We start from the raw sequence: 25275 nt of genomic DNA, 5'->3' as shown, positions 1-25275 counted from the left end.
ATTTTAAAGTGGGCAAGTCTCTGTGCTTTTATTTATACACGCTATCTCCTTTATTCCTTAAAACAAACCCCTATGTAGATATTATTCTCACCTTTGCCGATGAGGAAACTGAAGCTCCAAGAGGTTAAGTAAGTATAAGATACAGGAAGGATTTGTGCCCAAGTACTCTACTGGCACACTTAACCTCTAAACTATGTTGCTTTTCCTATGTAGTTTTAAGCCTGAGCATCATCTTTGCTCCAGATCATCTGGAGTAAGAATAAGAGGCATGAAGGGAAAATTGTACATGTGTGCTAAGTGGCTTCAGTCATGTCTGACTCTTTGTGATCCTATAGACTGTCAGGCTCCTCTGTCCATGGGATTCTCCAGGCAAGAATACTGGAGTGGGTTGCCGTGCCCTCCTCCAGGGGATCTTCCTGACACAGGAATAGAATCTGTGTCTCTTACGTCTCCTGCGTCGGCAGGCAGGTTCTTTACCATTAATGCCACCTGTGTAGAAGTTTAGTCCCAAACAATGCAAGTCTTTGTAATACAGATTGAACTTCACTTTGTTTTCATATTTGCTCTACAACGTCTGAAAAACATATGAGCAAATCAAGTGATGCTGAAGAATAGATGTTTAAGAATAGACGATGAAAAAATCTGAGAATATTTTCCCACTGGAAAAATTTTCTCATGGGGAATGTAGCAGATATCCCTACCTTACTCTAAGCAATATGAGAATATTTGAAAATTTGTGTGAATCCGGACAATAAAAGCATGAGTCTGCTTAATTAACAAAAACATCTGGATGGTAAAAGTTTATTTTATTTATCTGTCAATCTCAAGAGGCAAAAAAAAAAAAATCACTACCAAGGTTTGACAAAGCAGATAATTAACACTATAGATTTTTAGTGAGGCTTCAAGTTCTACTGGTTTTTCTCAGATGGCATTAAGACACATACACATGCCCATGTGAAGGAACAATATACACTGAGCTAACTGCACAAGAGATCTCATTGTTGGAACATTAACCACAATTATTTTCATAGCTGTGCCATTTTGAGATCATTATGGAATATGGGAGAAGGAGGGGGAATAGGAAGAGGAGAATGTGGTGGAAAGAGGCTTAATTAAGTATTCCTTTAGTGAATTAAGGACCAAACACAGACAGTGTGAACAGACACTAATTCATGTAACAGAGAGTGGGCAGCTTAACAATGAACTGATGCAGGCTCCCTGTGGAATTTCTCTGCTATGACTCAGGTCTTCTATTTTTTTCTACATCTATGTAATTCAAATTTAATCATGATCTCTGAATCTTTTGGCAGCAGGGGCTCGGAGGGGGAATTCAGAATCCAAGAGACTGACTTTGTGTGTAACACACACAACATTTTAGTATCCATGAGATAATTTATGCTTTTATAGCAATAAAGATCATCTGATAGTAAGGGTTTTAATTTCTGCCTGGTCTTACTGAATCACTCTGTCAGAAGAGTTATTTTACACATATTTCTTAAATAATACGTCTTTTATATAAAATCTAAAAATTAATGTACAATCTAAAAGTCAGATTAAGTGCCAAAATGCAGGACCTGAATCTAGTAACACATTAACTCCTTGCTGCATAGAAGTTGCTTATAAAAAATACAGGCTGCACTTTTTTGTGATCCATGCAGTAAATGTTCACAAAAGTCAAGCAAACAACTAGACATCATTCAGCTACTAAAGTTAACCCAACCAGTCACAACAGACTTAACCACAGAAAGTGCTGATGGCTGCATCAAAACCATGCTGGGACGAGCTAGTCTTAGAAAGGGCTGGTTCGAAGAACCAGAAGAGAAACCCCGATTGTCACAAAATCTCCACTTGTTTCTATATGGGATTGAGACTGTTCTCTCCTCACATGGCTTTTCCCTACACCACAGTCTTTTGAGAAAGAGGCATTTCAGGCTTCAGATGAAAATCATCATCCTTGAATGAAAAAGCTGAGAAATACTTCTCTGGAGATTTTGATCCTGGAAACGGCTTGCTAAAGGTCCTTAAGGCAAGTGCCAGGAGTCAAAAAACAAAATATTAGGGCATTATCATGACACTGTAAATCAACTATACTTGAATTTTAAAAAATTGTCAAACAGCCTGAGCATGTAAACAATAAAATTGTTGGCCAAGGAATTATATCCATGAATGAAGACTTATCACAAGACCTATCTGGATAATATCAGCTTCTTGGGTTTTGAAGCACATATAAACTGTACATCCTAGAAGCCCCATGCATTCTTCCCTTTTGCACAGACTTCTGGAGTAGAAAAAAAGTCCGTGATGGTGCTTAAAAATAAATAAATAAAAAGACCAACCAGAGCACGAAGAAGCTACTCAAATAACAAGCAGTTCTGAGGTTTGTTTTTGTTTGTCTGTTTCACTCTCACATTTTACTTTTGTGATTGGCATATGGAAAACCAAACTGAGAAATCATAATGTTGGAGTATTTTAAGGGCATGCTGTCATAGATGTTAACAAGCTTATTTATACAATAAGACCTCTGCAGAAAGTGCTCAGCTCGATGCCACATTCCAGAATAGCCACCGGTAGTTTCTTTTTCTAAATTGGCTATGTTTACAGGTTTCACAAATACCCCTGAAGTCTTCCCAGTGTGCTTGGCGATGATAAAATTCATGGCAATGTCATCACAGTTCTGTGTCTCATCTAACAAAGCATGGACGGCTGCAGGCTGCCTCTGAAAGAGTTCCAGGTATTTGCTGTGGAAGAACGAGGCTCCAATCAGGACCAGCGAGTAATGATCACCATTTCCAAACCCTGGTGTCTGCAGTTCAAAACCTCCATAGCTGTAGATACCAGAGGAAGTAGACACATGCTTTCTGGGAACAAATCCTACAATTTGATCAGGAAATTGCTGAAAAGATAAAAAAAAAATAATAACTCAGTGTGGCATTTCTTTAGAGCTAACATGGTGAAAAAGGCATTGATTTATTACAGAAAGAATTAAACTGATTTGTCAGTGTTATTTTATTCCTGGCTTCTACATCTCAATTTCCTTTAACTCCAGGCAACTTCATAAATCTATGTCCTGGTAAGTTTAAAGTTCAAATTCCATCATAACCCAAATCTCTTTAAAAAATTTCTGACCTCTCAAATAGTCTCCCAATTCACACATTATCTGATATTAATAAATTCTAGTCACCAAAGAGTCTGGTTTTTCAGAGTTTACTGTAAAAGAAGTTGACTATATGAACAATGCTTATTATAGGAGATTAAGAAGATATGTGATTATTTTGGAAAACTGTTTTAATCTCTTAGGAGTAAATAAAATTATGGATGTACATGTATCATTTTACTGCTTTTCCATGTTGATTTCAATGTTTTTGAAAGTCACTGTTGGTTTTAAACAATGTTTTATTTTTATTCCTTTATTTTCCTTTTTTATTCCTTTTTATTCCTTTATAAAAAAATATACATACACACACAAATATATATATATACATATATATATGTGTGTATATATATATATATATATATATATATATATATATATACAGCTGTCCCTTAAACAATGCAGGAGTTAAGGGTGCCAACTGACAGTATAATGGAAAATCCATGTATAACTTTACAGTCAGCCTTCAATATCCATGGTTCTGCATCTACAGATTCAACCAACTACACATCATGTAGTAATATGGTACGTATTTATTGCAAATATCTGAGTGTAAGTGGACCTGCATGCTTCAAGCTTGTGTTGTTCAAAGGTCAATATGTATACGTATATAGTCACTTCAGTTGTGTCTGACTCTTTGCGGCCGCATGGACCATAGCCGGCTTGCTCTTTTGCCCATGGGATTTTCCCAGAAGAATACTGGAGTGGGTTGCTGTTTCCTCCTCCAGGGGATCTTCCTGACCCAGGGACCAAATCGGTGTTTTCTGCATCTTCTATACTGCAGGTGGATTCTTTGCCGCTTCGCTACGGGGGAAGTCACAGATATATGTGCTTGTATATATATATATATATATATGTATGAAGAGATGTGTCAGGATCTATGAAGAAAGGATGGTATTAAAGCAATAATAGTAGGATGAGAATGACTAAAAATAAAACAAAAGTCAACAAAGAAAAGCAGTGAGTCATGGAAAAGAAATATGAACTGAAAAAGGTTCAGTTCAATCTCATAAATATCTTGAGTTTCACTCATTTACCAACAGACGCTAAACTAGGGACACACACACAAATCAGTCTGGATTTAATCCCATGTCAAAGAACGCATAGTCTAGGGAGAGTGTGATACAGATAGGTGGACTAGGAATTAGCACCCTGTTGAAGAAGCTGTAAAGCAGCTGAGGGATTCTCAGGACAGCACTGAGGACGGAGGGAGGTACAGGGGAACGTCAGGGGCTGGGGGGATAAACGCTGGGAGGCCTCAGAGATGAGGCACCACTTACATAACCTAGGAGGACGACAGAGATTTCACAGATGGCTAGAGCAGGAAAAGGAGAAGGACTGCAAACAGAGGTCATGGTTAAGTGCAAAGGCACAGACATGTGTCTGTTCTGATCCTGCTTGTCTCTATGCCCCAAATCTCTATACTCCATAGGGTACCAATGGGACCGAACTTTAGGAGTCAGATTATCTTGGGCAATGGACTGAAACTGTTCTTGACAGTTTTATGGATGAAACTTAAAATCATATTTATCCACCTTTAATCATGGTTTACTTGGATTGTTCTAACCTGACATTTTCAGAAAATTGAGTTTTTCACCTGAAATAGAAATCTCACAGCTGGAGTACTACATTAGAAATTTTTTCCTGGGAAGCTTTTATTTATGGGGCTGGAAAAATTGCTGATGTGGAAAAAATGTGTTGATCAGTATGCTAGGCATGAAGCTGAAAACTGAAGTTTTGAAAATGCTGGTATCTGTAGAGTACTGTGACCGCTTTCCATTAATACCTTATGTTGTCACATCTCAAGCTGCTAATCAAGGAGAGTTACTATAGTGCAAATTAAACCATTTATTGGGTAGCACAGTGTTAAATTACTGGACACGCTTCAGAGTATTTGTATGCAATTCTGCTTTCAGGTACTTGTAGTGAAACTTGTAAAAAGCTGGCTACTATGAACAAATATTCAACAGGAAAAAGGTGTTTTTATAGAATACCAGGCAATTAATGCCTATTTATACCAGCTGGGATTTAAGGGGGGAAAAGTCTGCCACCACAATGGTGCATGTAGAATTATTATTAATATTAATTTTTAAACAATGATCTCAGAATTAAATTTTGTGGATATAATTATTTCTTTCAAAGGAAGCTCTATGCAGCAGTAATATAGAAATACACTTCTCATTTGAGATACAGGTCTGTGGCCTTGTAGAAAGTGTCTCAGGATTTTAGTCTTTGCTCTGTCCTATACCAGATAATTTCCTCATTGTTCTTTGGAAGGCAATTCTAGCTCTTCTCCCCAATATGCCAAATATAAATCAAGTATAGATAAAAGGTACCATAACTGTCAGTTAGCTTAACTGAGCTCAGGAAATCTGATTACTTTATGACAAAGTAATCTCCTTTTTAGATAAATACTGTCTACACTAATCTGGGTAACCCCCACATTAAACCATGTTGCTCTGGTTAAACTCTAGATCAGACTTTATACTAATGATTTCATAAAGCATGTAGCAACATTACCTGCCACACAGAAAAAGCGAAAACAAGGTCCTGGGCGCTAATCAGCAAGTCATCATCTACCATTAACACCGCTGAAATGAAAGAAAAAAAATTTAAATCAAACAGTTTGGAAGTGAAGACAGAAGTTGTAAGACACAGTGGTGTCTTTATAGATTATTCAGATGAAGTATTTTCTGAATGAAATCAGTAAATAAAAAATGTATTCTTAAAGATTTATCTAGCAGAAAAAGTTTTTACTTGAACTATAATTGATTTTATAATTTCCAAAGGGGGAGATTATCATGTAGTTATCATCCATTATCCTAGAAACTAATGAACCTATAAATAAATAAAACCAAGGTTCTTTTAAGCAAATTACAAGCTCATGTAACTGCTATGAGTGGGAGGAAAAGAAGGTGGCAAAACACATCAAGCATAAGTTAAATAGCATTTTACTAACTTCTGTGATGCAATAAGATGTAATCATAGCATGTCTGCTTTTACAATATTAATTAACCTCTTTATCACTGTTGCAAGATATATGTGATTTCTCCCCAGGAGACTGCTTCTTGACATCTGGGAAACTGCCTCTTAAGTTTTTCAAAATGCTTTCTCATGATTAAATTTCCCTATTTTCTCCAGACAATTAAGGTAAGCAGGAGGCCCTAAAGCCACACATGAGTCCCCAGTTCTGGTTAACTGCAGCCCTGTCAGACTAAAAACCCAGCTGCAACTCACCTTTGGTTTCCAGTTCAGGAAAGACCTGGAGTCGATTTCTCATTCTGTTTGTGGTCTGTGCTTTGAAGTTCACGGGGACAGGGTGAGGCCCTAGGGAGTTCCATAACTCCTCTGGTCCCTTCTCCCCAACATTGTTCCATACCACAATCACTTTATGCAGATATGGAACTGCCTGATAATGATTTAAAAGTCTCAATAAGAGATCTGTTCTGTTGTACGTCTGCATTATGAGAGTAAAGGAATCCTGGGTGGGCTTGCCCTGAGATTTTATTTCCCTACGCAAAGTGAGCATCTTGTCTTCTTTGATATTAGGGAGTAAAGTGGTTAAAGCCCCAGCTACCAGCAGTAACACGAGGATGACCACCAAAGAGAGACGAAGCACGCGAATTCCCATCACCCTTCCTGGGAGCTTGCAGATGTGGCAACACCTGGAGTAGAAATGGAAGTAAAATGCAGAATCTTAGCATTCTTACTAGTTACCATGGTTTTGCTTCTGCTTTTTTAAGGAGAGAAAGGTTAAACACCTTTTAGTTATTCAAGTTCAGTTCCTTCTGCCTTTTTGATTTGGCCTAAGACAAAAAGCGCAGTGAATAAACCTTCCCTTCCCTGACTGCTTTGCAGTTGCAGACAAAAGAACATCTATACACAGGAAGAATTAAGCAGCGCATTTTAAAATTTGCCCTCATTTTGCTACTAAAAATTTGGAAATGAGATTATTTTCAAATTGAATTATATTTCTCTTTTGTTGTTGTTGTTAAGTCACTCAGTCGTATCTGACTCTTTTGTGAGTCCATGGACTGTAGCCCACCAGGCTCCTCTGTCCATGGGATTTCCCAGGCAAGAATACTGGAGTGGAGTGGATTGCCGTTTCCTTCTCCAGGGGACCTTCCCAACCCAGAGATCAAACCCACATCTACATTGGCAGGCAGATTCTTTACCACTGAGCCACCTGGGAAGCCCTATATTTCTCTTAGTAACTATTTAAATAATTAGTATATATTTCTCTTAGTAGTATACTAATTATTTAAATGGCTTTATTGAGATATCAACATTCAGAAAACGAAGATCATGGCATCTGGTCCCATCACTTGATGGGAAATAGATGGGGAAACAGTGAAAACAGTGTCAGACTTTATTTTGGGGGGCTCCAAAATCAGATGCAGATGGTGACTGCAGCCATGAAATTAAAAGACGCTTACTCCTTGGAAGGAAAATTATGACTAACCTGGATAGCATATTCAAAAGCAGAGACACTACTTTGCCAACAAAGGTCCGTCTAGTCAAGGCTATGGTTTTTCCAGTGGTCGTGTATGGATGTGAGAGTTGGACTGTGAAGAAAGCTGAGCGCCAAAGAATTGATACTTTTGAACTGTGGTGTTGGAGAAGACTCTTGAGAGTCCCTTGGACTGCAAGGAGATGCAACCAGTCCATTCTGAAGGAGATCAGCCCTGGGATTTCTTTGGAAGGAATGACGCTAAAGCTGAAACTCCAGTACTTTGGCCACCTCATGCGAGGAGTCGACTCATTGGAAAAGACTCTGATGCTGGGAGGGGTTGGGGGCAAGAGGAGAAGGGGACGACAGAGGATGAGATGGCTGGATGGCATCACTGACTCGATGGACATGAGTCTGAGTGAACTCCGGGAGTTGGTGATGGACAGGGAGGCCTGGCGTGCTGCGATTCATGGGGTCACAAAGAGTCGGACAGGACTGAGTGACTGACTTGTACTGACTGATTGAGATATCACTGACACATAAAATTATATATATTTAAGGTGTACAATTTATTCTAATATATATATAGATATACACACACACACATATATATATATAAACATTTCAGTATACTAAATTTAAACATCTTTTGGCAGCAAACTTGTTTCCAAATGAAATCATATGCAGAATCCTAATATATGAATCAGGTAACAGTGGTAGGAGCAGCAGCAGCAAACAATTATAATGGTTTATTACTTATTAGATCCTGTACTCTGTGCTTTGCATGCCATAGTATTTGCTTATTTACTCAATAAATTAAATAATTACTGAGCACTATTTTAGGTTCTGTGTGTATAGCAATAAATAAGATAGATGATGTCTCTGCTGTTCATAGCAGAGGAAATAGTAGGGAGAGACAGATAAAGTAAATAAACTCAGAGCTAATTTAGGATAGTGGTAATGAAGAGAATACATCAGAAGGACACCTTGTGGTTTCAGTTGGGCACTTGTAGCTGGGCCATCATTCTGGAGGCATTAGATTCCAAACAAAATCTCACTTCACTATTCAAATGATGTGCAACTACTCTTCTGTTTTTCATTGAGGAAACTTGGCAACAGTTCCCCTGATCTTGTTTCATGTTGTGAGGTGTGTGGTGTCACTGTAGAAATAGTTTTTCTCTATATAGATCAACAAGGACGTAGAGAGGTCATAGATACCATGCCTTTAACATCTTTTAAAGCTCACAAGAGTGGGTTCTGGAGAATTCCAAAGATGGAAGGAGAACATACCGCATACTGTGCTAGTACACTGAGCGCTGAGCAAGCAAAGGAAGAACTTATTCATAAGGACAAAGGAATGGTCAATGTCACTCAGCGACTCTCACTTTTCAAAAGTCTAGATTTGAAAAGCAATGTTCCCTTGTAGTAATCTTTTCAGAGAGCTTTCAGGGATATTCTCTCCTGGACTTTGTCTGCAGCCTGTTCTGTTAAGAAAAGCAATTTTGTGTTTCCCCTTTCATCTTGGCCTCACTCTAAGAAACGAATAAAATGGATTATTTCTTAGGTAACCTCAGCTTTACTATGATTATTTTTCAAGGATGGGCAATTTAAGGTTTGAGAGTACAAATGTCTTCACTGTGTATAACCTCTCCCTAAAATAACACATACTGTTAATGTGATGAACCAAACAGAAACCATTATAAATTAATAGTCTTGATTCAAAGACCTTGATAATCCTTCTAACACTGAATCAAAAGCAAGTCTCATAAAACATATTTTCAGTTCTGCATAAAAATGGCTAGTTATAAGCCCTCAGAGTTAAGATTCATCTGACAACTACATTAAAGTATACCCTGATTGAGATCTTAATGTTCATTTTCTACAGCAGAGTAGGAATAACATATTCTAGAATTTATATAGCAGTGTCTCTAGTCAATAAAGCAGATTCTGGTTAACTACCTGCCAGTTTAGTGGAGAAAGAGTAATGACGATTCGTCTCTATAGCCTACTATAAATAGACATTGTCAAGGAGAATTCATGAATGACTGTTTCACTTTTACCAATAATATACTTTTAAGTGGGAGTTTTCCTCCATATCCATCATAGGAATTTCCTCTGTCAGATAGCTTCTAACCCCCTATTTTCCTTGTATCAAAAATGTTTTGAGAGTTATGAATAATTTATATCTTTGGAAAGACAATGCAAATATTTCATGCAGCTATACAGACTGATAAAGTTATGTAAAATGTGTAGTCTGTATAGAAAAGTAAGAACTGTATAGATAGCAGTGCAAGTGACATCTCTGTACTTTGAGAACAGTTGAAGTCTGGGACTTTATTGTAGATGCACTGGAAACAGTCTTAGAACAGATTGGAGAGTGATGACTTCATATAGCTATGTGGATTTCAGTGTATAGCTTTCTTCTGTTCACTGTCTAGAGAAGACTGTATCATCTAATTCACAGCTTTGAGTTTTAAATGGGGAATATGAGAAAGAATACACCTGGATAAACTTCATCTTAGAAAGAATCAAGAATTAAAATGATTTAATTTAAAAGTCTATCTGTAAACCTCCCTGCTGGTCCAGTGGTTAAGAATCTGCCTACCAATGCAGGTGACATGGGTTTGATCCCTGGTCTGGAAGATCCCACATGCCGGGGAGCAACTAAGCCCATTCACCACAACTACTGAGCCTGTGCTGTGGAGCCCGGGAGCCACGACTACTGAAACTCGAGTGCCCTAGAGCCCATGCTCCACAACCAGAGAAGCGATGGCAATGAGAAGCCTGCGCACCACAACTAGAGAGGGCCCTCACTCGCTGCAACTAGACAAAGCCCCTGCACAGCAGTGAAGACTCAGGGCAGCCAAAATAATAAAGAAATAAAATTTAAAATGGTATCTGTCGGTATTTTCTGAAACCTTGCTTCATTCCAGAAAGGACCGAGATCCCTGATGGCACAGTCTGTGACTCTTTCCACTGTGTTGTGGTAAATTCTGCAAGGCTGCATCATAAATTAGTCTATGAGACTGTCACTAAGGTACCGGTATGATAATATAAATATTAATATTGGTATGTTGATTTTTTATAACTTTATTAACATTTATTTCACATACCATAAGCTTCACCCATATAAAGTACACAGTTCAGTAGCTTTTAGTATCTACACAGAATTATGCAACCAAATCTAATTTTGTAACATTTTTAACACTCTAAAAAGAAGAGTGTTAAACCTACTCATTAGCAGTCACTCCTCACCTCCATTTCCCCTCATTCTCCACCCCAGCACCAAGCTAACACTGATCCACTTTATATCTCCATAGTTTGCCTATTCTGGACATTTCCTAAAAAGAGATGATACAATATACGGCCTATGTGTCTGGCTTTTTTCACTTAGCATAAATATTTTCAAGGTTCACCCATGTCATAGTATATAACCATACTTAATTCTTTTTTTATTCCCAAATAGTATTCTATTGTACAGATATACCACATTTTGTATGTGTTAACAGTTGCTGGACATTTGGGTTGCTTCCACATTTTGCTATTATGAATATTGCTGTTACAAATAATCATGTACATGTTTTTTTGTGAACATATGTTTTCATTTCTTTTGGGCATGTACCTGGGAGTGGAATGACTGGGTCATTATATCAGAATTTTTAAATATTTGAAAAGTGAGGTATCTTTTAGAAAACCATTATTTGAAATTTTAAGAAATGTTCTTAAATGTGGACATAAGACAGAGTAGGAAAGTAAATAATACAGTGAAGCAACAATTACAAATTCTCTAGTGTTTGTCTTTAAATGAATGAGGCAATCTGAATTTTCAAAGACCTGCTATTCAGTTATTTACTACATCTTCTACCAGAGTTCCTCAGGAAGAACACTACCGAATAATGAATTCTTTACTCCAGGCTAGTTCTTTGGGATTAAAAAGCAACAATTATCTAGACAAAGGCTGAAAACAAATAGCCTGGGCTGCCGTCTACGGGGTCGTACAGAGTCGGACAGACTGAAGCGACTTAATAGCAGAAGCAGCAGCAGCATGAACAAAGACTAGTTTAGCCAGAGCATGGCATGAATGAAGATTAGTTATGTCTCTGACTCACAAGATAGAAAAGCAATGAGCAGCATGATGTCATACACTGAGAAGCTGTCATTTTCATTCTAATGCCACAGATGGTAGAAGAATAGCAACTATTCTGCCATTTCACTATGAGATTTGCCTCATATTGTACAGATTGTTTTCTCCTCTGGCTCATCCTCCAAAATACGCACTTGCCAAAAAAACTGATGATTATAGCATATAGATGCTCAGAAAGGGGCCCTTCACTGCCATGAGATAAAAACATTCCAAGGTGGAACACAGAGGCTAATTTAGAAACTGGGGTTCCCTTCTGTGAACATGAAAGAAGAATCAGAAGACATCAGCGTACACCTGATGAGCAGTTTCTGGCCAGGTGACATACATCTTTCCAACTGAGGTGAAGGCACATGTGGCACCCAATTCCAAAAGGACTTTCCTCTTACGGTACCTAGAGCCAGCAGGCTGACCATGACTCCACCTGTTGTACATGCTCTTTCCACTACAAAACCCATTCTCCCTACCCACCAGACTTCTACACCCTGCCCTTCTACGGGCAAGACTCTTTCAAATATCCCCTCCCCTGTGCTTCTCTCACCACTCTCCATCCTCAGTGATCCTGGGGACGGGGAACGCAGTGCTACCGGACTTTGTTTCCAGGTATCACAACTATTGGCTGAGCCTCCTTTTTGACTGGGACTGTATTGACGGCCCTTTCTGTCAGGCTCTGCAATCCAGAACAGTGCCTGGCCACTTTTTGAGCAAGGTTCACAATGCTCTGTGGTTGAAAAAAGTGAGGGAATCTATATTTAAACAGTCTTACATTTCACAATGGGGCTTCCCTGGTGGCTCGGTGGTAAAGAATCCACCTGCTAAAGCAGGAGATGCGGGTTCGGTCCCTGGGCTGGGAAGATCCCCTGGAGAAGGAAATGGCAACCCACTCCAGTGTTCCTGTCTGGGAAATCCCACAGACAGAGGAACCTGGTAGTCTGTAATCCATGGGGTCACAAAGAGTCAGACACAATGACTAAATAACAACAATAAACTTCACAATGAATCAAAAATGCCTGAAATTAAAAAAAATAAACTCAAATTAAATGCAAATTAAGATCGAGTCAAGACTTAAGAAACCATTCCCTCTATAAAAGACCTGGGTTATCTCAGGTGCTAGAAAGTATTCTAAGAAGAGCTTTTACTTTTGTATTTCCCCCCATTCAGGGAATTCATTCTTTTCATTATATTTTATAAATGCCATTCAGCTTTCTCATTTTCAACCCATGATATCCTCTCCTTCCTAAATGATTTTCCCTCAGTTTTCCTTCTAAGGAACCCATCTATTTTTTTTTTTTACAGTTCTTCTTCTTTCTTAATACATAAACTATATTTTTTTAAAGTTTTTATTGAATTTGTTAAAATGTTGCTTCTGTTTTATGTTTTGGGTTTTTGGCCATGAGGCATGTGGGATCTTAGCTCCCTGACCAGGGATCGAACCTGCGTCCCCTGTATTGGAAGACGAAATTTTAATCACTGGACCAGCAGAGAAGTCCCTAACTCCCATTAGGGAGTCTTAACTCTGATTACTTTTTTCACGAGTCCAAATAATCAAAATAAGTTATTTTGTGTTAATGATATTATTTATATAGGAATAAGAAAGGCAGGAATATGAATAGACTTAAAGTAATAAATAATAAAAGGGTCCACATAGTATCACAGATTTACCTTGTGGTTTTGCTGTGTTTACAACCAACTGTACAGTGATCTGAATGGATGATTTAGATGCCTACAATCTGGATCTACTGTGTCATGAACTGGCTCTTAGGGTTAAAGTGATTCATCTTTTTTTATCAACAGTATAACTGACTACAACATATATAGGATCACTGATAGCCAATCTAAGTTCTGTTATTTAGAAGGCTTAAGATTGACCTTTCCTGCCCTTTTGAGACTACAGTTCTGAAACAGAATTGCTAAAACATATTGGTAAATAGCTGCATTTACTACAATATCACATTTGAAAAACAGAAGTTGCGGCCACAGGTCATTTCTCACTGCAAGCTATAAGAAAGAATTTCTGTATTGATCACACTAAAAACCAAGTCCTCCTCCTGGCAGCCAGGTTGAGTGAGCCATTCCCTTACAGGTATATCAGGTTCAAATGAACTCTAAAAAACATGTGTGTGTGTGTGTGTGTGTGCGTGCACATGTGTGTTCATTTGCTAAGCAGTGTCTGATTCTTTGCAATCCCATGGACTGTACTGGGATTTCCAAGACAAGAATACTGGAGTGGGTTGCCATTTCCTCCTACAGGGGATCTTCCTGATATCTGTAGTGATTGAAACTGGGTCTCCTACATTGCAGGAGGATTCTTTACCATTGAGCTACCTGGGAAGCCCATAAAACATAGATAGCAGACACCAAGGACCTGTGTCTCCACTTTCCTCCCCAGTCTTGCCCTGTTATCAGTAGCAAAGTCTGCTTGTCAGTCCTGGCATTTTTGTCCCTTCCTAAGGCATCCTGTACAAATCATCAAATTGCTTCTCAATACTTCTTCAGGCAGCTACTCTCAATTAACTAGATTTGCTTTCTCATCATTGATTAAAGAGGAAATAACATATAAATATTATGTAGAAAGTCTTCTTAAAACACTGCCTCCGTCAATCCAGCCATTTGTTACTGAGGCAGAGGCCTTCTCTGCCCTCAAAGTGCACAGGTCTCAATTAGGCTAGATGAAAGTTTCTTCCAGTCTTGCATCTTCCTCTTGGAATTGCTAACTAACTGTAGCTATTATGATGATAATTATGATGATCATGTTTGAAGATGATCAAACTTATGGACATATATCAAAGCAGTAGAAGGAATGGCCTTATTCCTATGAGGAACATCCACTACTTATAACGATCCAAGGAGTCAATGCATCCTAAGAAGAAAGCCTAGAAATAGAAAAGCATTTTTAGCTCAGCACAGTGTCATGCAAAATTAGTTCAAGAAATGGGTCAAAAAGAAACAAAGTCTATCTGCAAATACATTATTTTTACCATTCCAGAGTATTGAAGCTTTTCATTTGAACTTCTGTTTTAGTCACAGGAAAGTGGAGGGGAGGCAAGATTGCTGGGCGACAGATCCTTGGAATGTTCTACAGAATCCTCTTACTTTTTATACAATACTGGTTTTCAGCAATAAACTCACATTCCAAAATCATTTCTCGAAGAGAAACAGATTTTATATGTATGAATTATAATTTGCAAATAGCTTTAGATATCAGACCTAAAATCAATGCAATCCAAATTCATGTGAGCTTCCTAACTTTATTAGAGGAAGGTCAGGATATCCATGGTTAGTCCACAAACAAACATTCCTAGGTGCTTACCCAGCCCAGAACTGTCAGACCCTAGGGCTGATAGTGAGTAAGACCTCCAATTCCTGCCCTCACAGAGCTTACCAGTAGTAACAAAAGTTGTCAGACCTCTTTCCTCTGTGTGTTACTTAACATCTCAAATCGTTAGAGACACGGGGATTAAAATGCATCCACCCCATTTTGTAGATAGGCTAGCTGAGCCTGAGAATATTAAATGATGCTTCCTGAGCCACAGAAAGAGTAGAGGGTCTGAACAAACTCCCACCTCCCACGTGTCCCACCTTGTATTTTCAGTGTTTTCTGTGTAGTCTCTGTTTTCAGCTTTGTTCTAGTTTACAGGAATAAACTTTTTATTGACTTTATGTTATAGTCTGGGATACTATTTCAATGGATAAGATCTAAAATAGGCAATGCAGTATTTTCTAACAGATCCTGGCTCAAGTAAAAACTCTTTATTTCCAAGGAAACAAAAGTACCTCTATAGGAAACGTTTTTTTCTCAGATAAAAATACTGGTACTCCACCTATGTTCCTAGTAGCATTATTCACAAGAGCCAAAAGGTGGAAGCAACCCAAATGTCCATTGACAGATGAATGGATAAACAAATGTGGTATAGACATACAATGAAATATTATTCAGCCTTTAAAATGAAGGAAATTCTGACACATGTTACAGGATGAACCTTGAGGACACATGCTCAGTAAAATAAGCCAGTACAAAAGGACAAATACTATATGATTTCACTTACGTGAGGAATCTAGAAGAGTCAAATTCAAAGAAACAAAAAAGTAGAAGGGTGGCTGCTGGGACCCGGGGAACAGAGAAATGGAGAGTTGTTTAATGGTTGTAGAGTTTCAGTTTTGTAGGATGAAAAAGTTCTTGAGATTGACTGCTCAACAAAGTCAATACACTTAACACTACTGAGCTACACACTTAAAAATGGTTAAGATGGCAGATTTGTGTATTTTACCACAATTTTTAAAAAGTAAAAAGAAAATCCTGGTACTTACCTCATTATGGTAAAATTTTTTGAAAAAATTTTCCTTATGGCTTCAGTAATTGATAGGAACAGGCTCTCTTGGCACTATTAAGGGAAATCAAAGAATTTCCTGTGATGTTTTTGTCAATCAGGAGGAATTAAAAAAAATGCTTTAATGCCATGGTCCATAGACTTTGAATTATTTTTAGAACTTAAAATTTTCTATACTGTGTTCTAAAAATTATATGTAGGTCACTAGGTAGATGATATCTTCCTGAGGTTTGTGCTAACATTGCTATATTTTTGTTTTCATCTTTCCCTTAAGTATCCAGAAACAGTAAATCCATATCACCCTGATGATCTAATGTTTACTCATTTGAAACCAGAACATATATGCCATGCAGAAAGGCCTCCAGATGTAGCAACCTGCACTTGTATTCAATTTCTAGACTTTTAAGTGTCTGTAGTTTTATCTATCATTAAAACTCTTTTTTCACTTAAGGTTCATATGGCATTCAATTTGAAGTACTAAAAGAAAAACACAGGGTTTAAAATAGAGTTGCAGGTAAAGGTCAGGATTAATTACACTACTGAGGAATGACAGATGGCATCCTTCCTATTCCTTACTATTGCCCAAAGGGAGCCAGAACTTTGGCTGGAGATGACCTTCTGCCCCTTACTCCTCTCGGCCTTCATTTCTCACAGGCCTCAATTACATGTCTAAGAAGTTAGAGCTTTCCCTCCCATATAGTCCACACAGTTAACCTAATACAATTAATTAGTCAATGATCTAAACAGTTATATAAAAGTTCAGGGCAGAAATTCATTCATTAGTTTAAAAATGTTCATGAATATATCTACCTATTTTATAAGTCTTATAAACTCATAATATATGAAGGAATTCAGAGCTGATTAGACTTGCAAGATACTGTATCTATAGTGACCATGTGAATAGAGCTGAAGAATCATTTTTGACTTTTCAAACTCATATTCTTTCATGATACAGTTACTGAAGGGACAAAGGGGTGGCTTAGCCTGTATCTAGACTCATCAGGTGACACTTATGTCTCCTCTCTATACCAAAAGCACCCCTTATGTACATCTTAGCATCACATAGTTCTAAAATCCTGGACTGATCTGCCCTGTCCTCACATCTGCTTCCTCTTCCCAAAAAATTCCTCCAGGAACTTTAATTCTCTGCTTAGTTCAGAGTCTAGCACATAGTAGACACATTAAATGATTGTTGAATGAATGAAAGAAAGAAACTGTAACTTTGATATGACAACATATATTGGTTAACATATTTGGGACAAACATCATTTCAAGATGACAAACAAACCAGACGTCATTTTCCACTCATAGAACTCCTGATTTAGTGTCCAATTTATATTTCTAAATTGGAAATTTATATAAACCATTATATTTCTAAGAAAATATTTACAACTGAAGTTGGTAATTATGCCATCAAAGAATGTGAAGTGGCACTGCCATTTTTTGAAAGAAGTTCTTTGCAGGAATAGCTATCTTACGTTTTTGGGAGTAAGCAGTGTAGCAATTTAGGAGTTCCAGAACCAATGTAACTGAAATTAAATTTCAGTTTCTCCAACTTATTTCAAAACTATTTGAAAAATGGTGTTGCAGACTTCTCCATAAACCAACTGAACAATTTCTCATCTGTAGCAATATAGGCAAAATGAAGAATTTATTTTCAAAGGCAGAATACAAAAACACAGGTCAAATTGCAGCTGACCTGGATGAGTTAAGAGAATGCTGGAAATGAGTTGCTGAAATTTAGTTATTTGCATATATACATCTGAACCACCCTTCCCCACCAACCTCTGTCCCCAGTTACATCATATTGAAATAAAAGCAGCTTTGGAGGAAAAACTCAACTGCAGTCGAAATATTTATAATATTTAAATATTAACCTAATTTGTACCCATTTAACCTTTCCCCAACAGTGCAGTTGAGCAAAATTTAGTCTCTGGCTAACACAAAAGCTTCCTAAAAATGTAAATAAATGCTACTAACTGAAAATATTTTTATGTTTTTCTGTTTAAATTAAAATAAAGAAATATAGGCCAAGGAAGGCAAAGACAAAATACTCTGTCCAGAACTTAATTTCTGGAATCTAGCTGTTTTTACACAGCAGTTTTAATTAACATGAACATTTTTTAAAAATTGTAGAATACATACATTATATTTTCAAAAATAAAAACACAGAATCACTACCCCACAAACTCATAAAGTTCCAAGAAAGAGAGCAAAACAGAAATATCCTCATTGTTAAAAAAATTTTTAACCAGAGAGCATTTTGCTATTTCCTTACCTCTCGTGCAGAAAAGACTGCAGTGAGACCTAGGCGATTTATTTGCTTGCAGCTTGGTTATCATAAAACGCAAGGGGCGTCTCGCTTACTCATTTTTTGCTTTTTCTCCAAACCCATTAGTTTGCATTCATCCGGGGTCATTCGCTGGATTGATAACCTGGATGAAACGCTGCCCACAAAGAGAGAGCCTAAAGCTGGGGACAGTACCGGGTGGCCGCCCCTTCCTTTTAGTGATGCTCCACTTCCTGTTAGATTAAAAGGCTGTTCCCAAGAAGCTCGGTTTTGTAGTTTCTAGCTCACTTTCAAAAGCCAGTCTTTCCCCCATTTCTCCCTCAACGTAACAACTTTTAATAATTCAGGTGATGGACCACCTGACCTTACCCAATTTCCCGGAAAGACACCGAAGAGGAGTTCCGGAGACCGTGGGGCCCAAGACTGGTCCGCAGGCTCGCCCCTCCACGCTCCGCAAGCCCTCGTGTCCCACCAGCGAGTGAATTTTCCTTGAGCTTCCCTGAAATGGGTAATGGGGTTCTCACGAGAATCAGAGCCGCGGCTCCGGCCTCTGGGCTGACCTGGAAGTAAAGGGGACGTGTACGAAATCGAGTTTGGGGTTAACAGCGGATTGAGATGGTCGGGGAATCAGTCAATGCCTTAACCGAATCTCAATTTCAACACGGTCTCGTAGGCACTCCTTTCAAAAAGAACTCTTTTTGAATACATTTAACATTTTTTCGGAAGGTATTTGCCTCCTGCGTGACAGTACAGAAAGGTCAGGCGCTGTTTGGGGGCGCAGGGCTGGGTGGATTACTAGGATTTGGGTACCCATAGAGTTCACCCAGCAAAACCATCATCATTTGCGCTTCCTATCATTTGCGCTTCCTGCAGACTGGATTCTTAAGCACTGCTACCGAACAAACCGGGATTTGATGCTAACAGATAGGGCAATGGCTAAAGGGCAGGCGCAGGATGCCAGCGCATCCGAGAACAGCAGTGATAGGTAGTCAGAGTGGACATGAGCGGGCTCTCAACCTTCCGGCCAGCCCAATTAGTGGGTTGCCACCTCAGGATTTTCTTCCTGAGTACAGGTGGCGGGACTTCACTCCAAGTCGGCCCTTTAGACCACCTACAGGATGTCACCTCTCTTTGGCTTCTGTAAAACTCGCAACTCCGCCCTCGTCGTAAGCCCCGCCCCACCGCGCAAGTCCCGCCCTCGGCCCCTCCTTCCCCCTTTCCCGTCCCAGGACGCGTTGCGCGGCCCGGGCCGGAAGTCGCCCGGTTCCCGGGTGTCTGTCTGGGTCTGTGTCTGGAAGCGGCGCGCGGCCCGGGACAGGCAGTGGGATTCACATCTGAAGCGTCACCTGTATCACTACCATCTCCCACGGAGCCACTACTAGAGGGGAGTAGACCCGGCCCTTCGCCGGGCAGAGAAGATGTTGCCTCTGTCCATCAAGGACGATGAATACAAACCACCCAAGTTCAATCTGTTCCGCAAGATCTCAGGCTGGTTTAGGTGCGGGAACTGTGTTTGCGGGAAGTGGGTGACCGGCACAAGGGGAGAAGGCCCAAATCTAAAGATGGCCCGAGGTCCAGGGAGGGAGCGTCTGGGACACCCTCGTTCGTGTGAGGAAAGGAACGTGTGGACTGGGAGGGTCTTGAAAGGGTACCCAGCCTCCGGGTCTGGCACTCCTTTGACTTTCCCCGTTCATCCCCACTTGTATCACGCCTAGGTCTATCCTGTCGGACAAGACGTCTCGGAACCTGTTTTTCTTCCTGTGCCTGAACCTCTCTTTCGCTTTTGTTGAACTGCTCTACGGCATCTGGAGCAACTGGTAACCAAAGGGGAAAAGGGTTGGGGCGGAAGCAGGGGGTGGGGGAGACGAAGCTCTGTTTGCTTAGTGCCACGTAGCTCCTCACCGGAGGCTCAGGTTTTGCCTTTGCCACCACCTATGCCACTCAGTTGCTTTTTCATATCCACACCAGTCTGGCACGGTTACATTTCTTAAGAACCGAGGCCATCGCGTGCAGCAGTTAAGATTTAGGTCCCCGCCTCTTTCGCCAAGCACCCCCACCCCCGACTCCTTCAAACCAGGGTGACAAGTCCCCTCATTTTGACAGATGGAGAGAGTCTTTTGTTTTTGCACACCTGAGCTTTGCCCACTTTCTTGGAATTGGGAGAAATCCTTTTCTTCCCGTTCTGTGGGGTAGTGGTATTATGAATTGACCATTAAAATTGTGGGAGAGAATACCTGAGATCTTATTCTTAATTTAATACTAGTTCTTGAAACGAGGGAGAGGTTTATAAAGGGGATATCTGGAGAAACATGTTTCATTCTCTTTACTTTTATTCTGAAACTCTCAAGGTTTTCTTCTGGTCTTGACTGTGCTAAAAGATCCCACATAGTTTTCTAAAAGCTTTTCATCTCTTGAGTTGGTGGTTTTTGGTGTCACCTTTGATTCTTTTTGTTTTTGTTTTAACTGCTTTGGGAAGAGGTCTATCCAGTTTAACTCTGTGGAAATGCAGTAATGTTATCCAGGTGTTCGCAGTTGAATGCTTAAGGTCTAGTAAAATTGTTGAGCTAAGGAAAAGATCATCTCACTTCTAGGTGTATTGATTCTTCTTTAAATATCATACTTGTCTTATAATAGCCAACACTTCAACATTTTATATAAAATTTCAGTTTTTTCTTGGATTCCTTGAAATAGATCTTGGACCCCAAATTTAAGAACCTATGCCATCTATGCTTAATTTTCTATTAATTTAATAAACTAAGCCTCTTATCCTTTAAGGTCCATTTTCAGAGAGAATTGGTGTTTTTGGTCTTTATTGAGATTGAACAATGACATTAGGTGATACCACCAGTTTTTGTGACATGTATACTTTTATATGAAACAGTAGACTTTTAAATTCAAATGTCAATTTAGTTTTATCAGAACTACTCAGCAGATTATGCCAGTTACTGGTTTAGTCACCACTCAAATGTAAAAGGCATATTGAAACATAATAAAATCTCAAAATATGTCATAACCATTTTTAATCATTTGGGGATCAGATATATGTGTCCTGTAATATTAATACCCTTTGATATGTTGTACATGTTAAAAGCATTGTATTGTCTTAGTTTGTATTGAAATAACCGTACTTTATTATAAATATGTAATATTACATATAATATATGATATAATAAATATGTTCTATTACATATAAATATGCAATATTTATGTTTTACATTTTCCTCTTCCTAAGTTATGCCATATTGTGGCGTATGTGCTGACTATTGTCAAGGGTCTATCTTGGTTTACCTGTGTACAGTTTTGCTATAGTTATGTTATATTACAGTACATTTCACTGTGGCCTTCCATTGCATAAATTACTAAGTGAGATGTCTTGTTCAAGTGATTCATATTTGAAGTACCTAAACCACCTGTCTATGGAAAGTTAGGTATATAGTAATTCTTTTGATCTGTAGAGATCTGTTGAGGAAATCACTAAGACCATTGTTTTCTAGGCGATTAGTCAGTATTCATCAGAATATAAAGAAAACATCAATGGTGCATGGCTTGTTCTGCCTTCAGGTGGCTTGTTCTTTTGACTTTAGGCCTCTTCTCCAGTTTACTCCCTTCTTTGTGTTGTATCTTAGCAATCTAGCTCTAAACTACTGTCTGTCATGCCTAGATTAATTAGAAGGTATGCATTACTATGTTAACCTCCACGCCCACAATCATTTATTTTTATCAGTTGATTGGGAGTACAAATGTGTTTCTGTTGAAGCCTTGGTGGACCTAGAAGTTGCTTGGGCCTTTTCATAATCTCACTTTTTGTCTTATTTAGACACCACAAATTTGGAGCCCCTTTGTAGACTGATGAGCAGTTTCTTTACATGACTAAATTATCTCTGTTCCTGAAGGTTCAATTAGATTTTAAGTTCCTTGAGTAAATTCCTTACCAAAACTTGTTTTCTGTTTTTGTCATAGTCATTTCTATGTTCCTTTGTGTTCTGTAAAAGTAGTTTCAAGATGTTATGAGATGTCAAAAGTTTTTTCCATTATGGAATTAAAAGATAGATAAAACACACTTTCTCTTCATGAATAAAGGTTCATAGAAACATTTGACTTCATTGGAATGAATGTTAAATAGTTTTGGTTCTGATTCAGCACCTTCATTTTAAATAAGAACTTAATTTTAGTTGATTTGTATTTTTGATAATGAGACTGTGTCATCAGTGGATAACAGCTAAGCTCTTTGTATATTTTCCCTTATTAAGTATCTAGTACTTTTTACCTTTCCACTAGAATGTAAATGTTCTTAAAGTGGAGTCTTTTCTATCTTATTCAGGCACCTTAGTACATGGCACATAATATGTTTAATACATGTTTGCTGAATGAAAGAACAAAGGAATAATGAATATATGGATTTAGTCTACCAATACTAACCCTGCTAACTATGCTGTTTGGGGCAGGGTTGCGGGGAAGGACATTAAGCTCCTTCTTTCTCTGTTATTGGTAGAAAAATGGTAGGAATACCATATGTGATCTTTTCTTCTATGGTTCTTTTCTTTCTAGCATTTTATTTTCATTTACTTATTTACTGTTGAGTAATCTTGAGGTAGTATAGTATATATAACAATGTGGTTTTGTACTATCTAGGATTAAATTCTTTCTTCAGTTTTAGGAAAACCCCAAATTAGTGACTGCCTGAGGAAAATAAAATTTTATTTCCAAAATGGCTATTACAGTTCCAGCCATCCCTAGCAGCAGAATATCCAGAATGGAGACAAAAAGAGATAAAAAGTATGTACAGTGTCTTTTAAGGAGACTTTTTGGACACTGGCACACAATACTCTTCACCAGTATTTCAGTGGCTAAACCTTTATCGCATTGTTCATGTCTAGTTGCAAATGTCATCTTTTTTCCAATCAACCAGGTATTCTGAAAGTCATGAATTTTTTTACCAATGATGAAAGGAAATATGTAGGCTCAGAAAGTGGGAACTCTTCTACAGGTGGAATAGTATAAAAGGCCCAAGGAGTTTTCTACTTTCCAGAGTAGTAGAAGAGCTTAGAAGCATCAGTTACCCAAGTATTTTCTACTATACAGTGATTTTTTTCTCCTAGTATCTTAATATAGTTGGCCTTTTTTTTTGTTTTGTTTTAATGCTCTTCTATTCTATGTTTACCTCACTGTTTGAATTTTTAATTTTCAATGATATTTTCTACCAAAGCTGTTAACAACCATTTTCCTCTTAGGCATAGAGGAAACTCATCTAACTCTAAAGATAAATGTCTTTGTATTAGCAAAGTAATTACTTGTTTAAGAAATGTTTTAGGCCCTACTAATCACTGTTTCTGTCCTACTTCTGTGTAATATGTCACAGCATATGTTTGTAAAGTAATTCCTTGGTAAAGAAAAATGCTTCCCACTAGTAACATTTTTTCTATGGCATTAAAAATTTTAAATATCTTGAATTTTTATTGGCTTTTACCTTCTGAAAAGACATTACTTACCAGGTTACAGTGATGACTTCTTTTGCTTTTCTGTCTTTTTTTTTTTTAAAAACTTTAAAAACATAGATTCCTCTTCCATTTTGCTGAGAATTCTACTTTACAGGAAGGGGTTATATGGAATGTAGTGGAGTTGTGGGTTTTTTGCCATAACTCTAATTAGTTTAACAACTTACACAAATATCAGGATTCTAAGGATTTTCTATTTTCTTGCTAATTAATTGATAGTAAATAGTTTCCCCCTTTCCATCTCATGGAACTCAAGTTGATGATTCCCTGTGTTCAATTTCAAGTTAATCTCTAACAGCCACTATAAATATGCTGTTAGCTTAGTTACCTATAGACCTTTAAATTTTTTATTATGGAAAATGTATGTAAAAGAGAGTTCAGTGGACCTCATGTCTCTGTCACCCACCTTTAATGTTTATTAACATGTGGCCTATTTTGTTTCATCTGTTATATCTGTCACCATTGAATTGTTTTAATGTGGATACCAGCTACAGTATGATTTCTTACATATCAATAACTACTTCAATTGGGTCTAAAAGATAAGAGTCCCCATATTTACTATAATCCAATGCTATTCTTGGACCTCCTGGTAGCTCAGCTGGTAAAGAATCCACCTGCCATGTAGAAGACCCCAGTTCGATTCCTGGGTTGGAAGATTTGCTGGAGAAATAGGTTACCCACTCCAGTATTCTTGGACTTCCTTAGTGGCTCAGATGGTAAAGAATCCACCTGCATTGTGGGAGACCCGGATTCAATCTCTGGGTAGGGAAGATTCCCTGGAGAAGGGAATGGCTACCTACTCCAGTATTCTGGCCTGGAGAATTCATGGACAGAGGAGTCTGGTGGGCTACAGTCCATGGGTTCACAAAGACTTGGACACACTGAATGACTTTCACTTCACTTCAATGCTATTCTTACCTATAAAAATACATAATTTATTAATATCAAATGTCTAGTGAGTGAGTGTTCGTATGTCCCTTATTGTCTCATAAATTCTGTTTGAAGTTGGTTTTACAAATCAGAATTTAAGCAAGATCTATGGTATTTGACAGAGAAGGCAATGGCACCCCACTCCAGTACTCTTGCCTGGAAAATCCCATGGATGGAGGAGCCTGGTAGGCTGCAGTCCATGAGGTCGCTAAGAGTCGGACACGACTGAGCAACTTCACTTTCACTTTTCACTTTCATGCATTGGAGAAGGACATGGCAACCCACTCCAGTGTTCTTGCCTGGAGAATCCCAGGGATGGGGGCGCCTGGTGGGCTGCTGTCTATGGGGTTGCACAGAGTTGGACACAACTAAAGCGACTTAGCAGCAGCAGCAGCAGCATGGTATTTGATTGATATGTCACTTAAGTCTCAGTTTATCGGTTCTTTCTTTCTTTGTCTTTTCCTTCAAATAAGCCTTAGATAAAATCCCT

General features: G+C 38.4%; 2 protein-coding genes across 6 annotated transcripts in view; one reads left to right on the top strand and one right to left on the bottom strand.

Moving 5' to 3' along the window:
* Positions 1-785: 785 nt before the first annotated feature.
* On the bottom strand, positions 786-19407 carry EXTL2 (exostosin like glycosyltransferase 2). 3 transcript variants are annotated; one of them, XM_006049815.4, is made up of 6 exons: positions 18730-19405; positions 18349-18517; positions 16051-16124; positions 6389-6816; positions 5672-5742; positions 786-2893 (listed from the first exon to the last, which is right to left on the bottom strand). In XM_006049815.4, the coding sequence occupies exons 3-6, from the start codon at positions 16053-16055 to the stop codon at positions 2405-2407; spliced, it is 993 nt and encodes a 330-aa protein (XP_006049877.1). In that variant the 5' UTR covers positions 16056-16124; positions 18349-18517; positions 18730-19405; the 3' UTR covers positions 786-2404. The 3 variants fall into 3 exon arrangements, with proteins under 3 accessions (XP_006049877.1, XP_006049878.1, XP_044800570.1); XM_006049816.4 differs by lacking the exon at positions 18349-18517 and having other exon boundaries at positions 18730-19407; XM_044944635.2 differs by lacking the exon at positions 18730-19405 and having other exon boundaries at positions 18349-18692.
* A 177-nt stretch (positions 19408-19584) lies between these two features.
* Positions 19585-25275, top strand: part of SLC30A7 (solute carrier family 30 member 7) — a 94657-nt gene continuing 88966 nt past the window's right edge. For 2 of the 3 annotated variants that reach the window (XR_006551786.2, XR_006551787.2), the window contains exons 1-2: positions 19585-19858; positions 20076-20177. Coding sequence is in view for 1 of the 3 variants with exons in the window: in XM_006049817.4 (XP_006049879.3) it covers positions 19779-19858; positions 20076-20177 (182 nt within the window). In the remaining 2 variants the exon portion in view is untranslated. The remainder of the gene's footprint in view (positions 19859-20075; positions 20178-25275) is intronic. The other variant, XM_006049817.4, reaches the window with a different exon arrangement.

The sequence above is a fragment of the Bubalus bubalis genome, chromosome 6 (genome assembly GCF_019923935.1).
Source record: "Bubalus bubalis isolate 160015118507 breed Murrah chromosome 6, NDDB_SH_1, whole genome shotgun sequence".
Lineage (NCBI taxonomy): Eukaryota > Metazoa > Chordata > Mammalia > Artiodactyla > Bovidae > Bubalus > Bubalus bubalis.
This window is presented reverse-complemented; position numbering and strand designations above follow the sequence as displayed.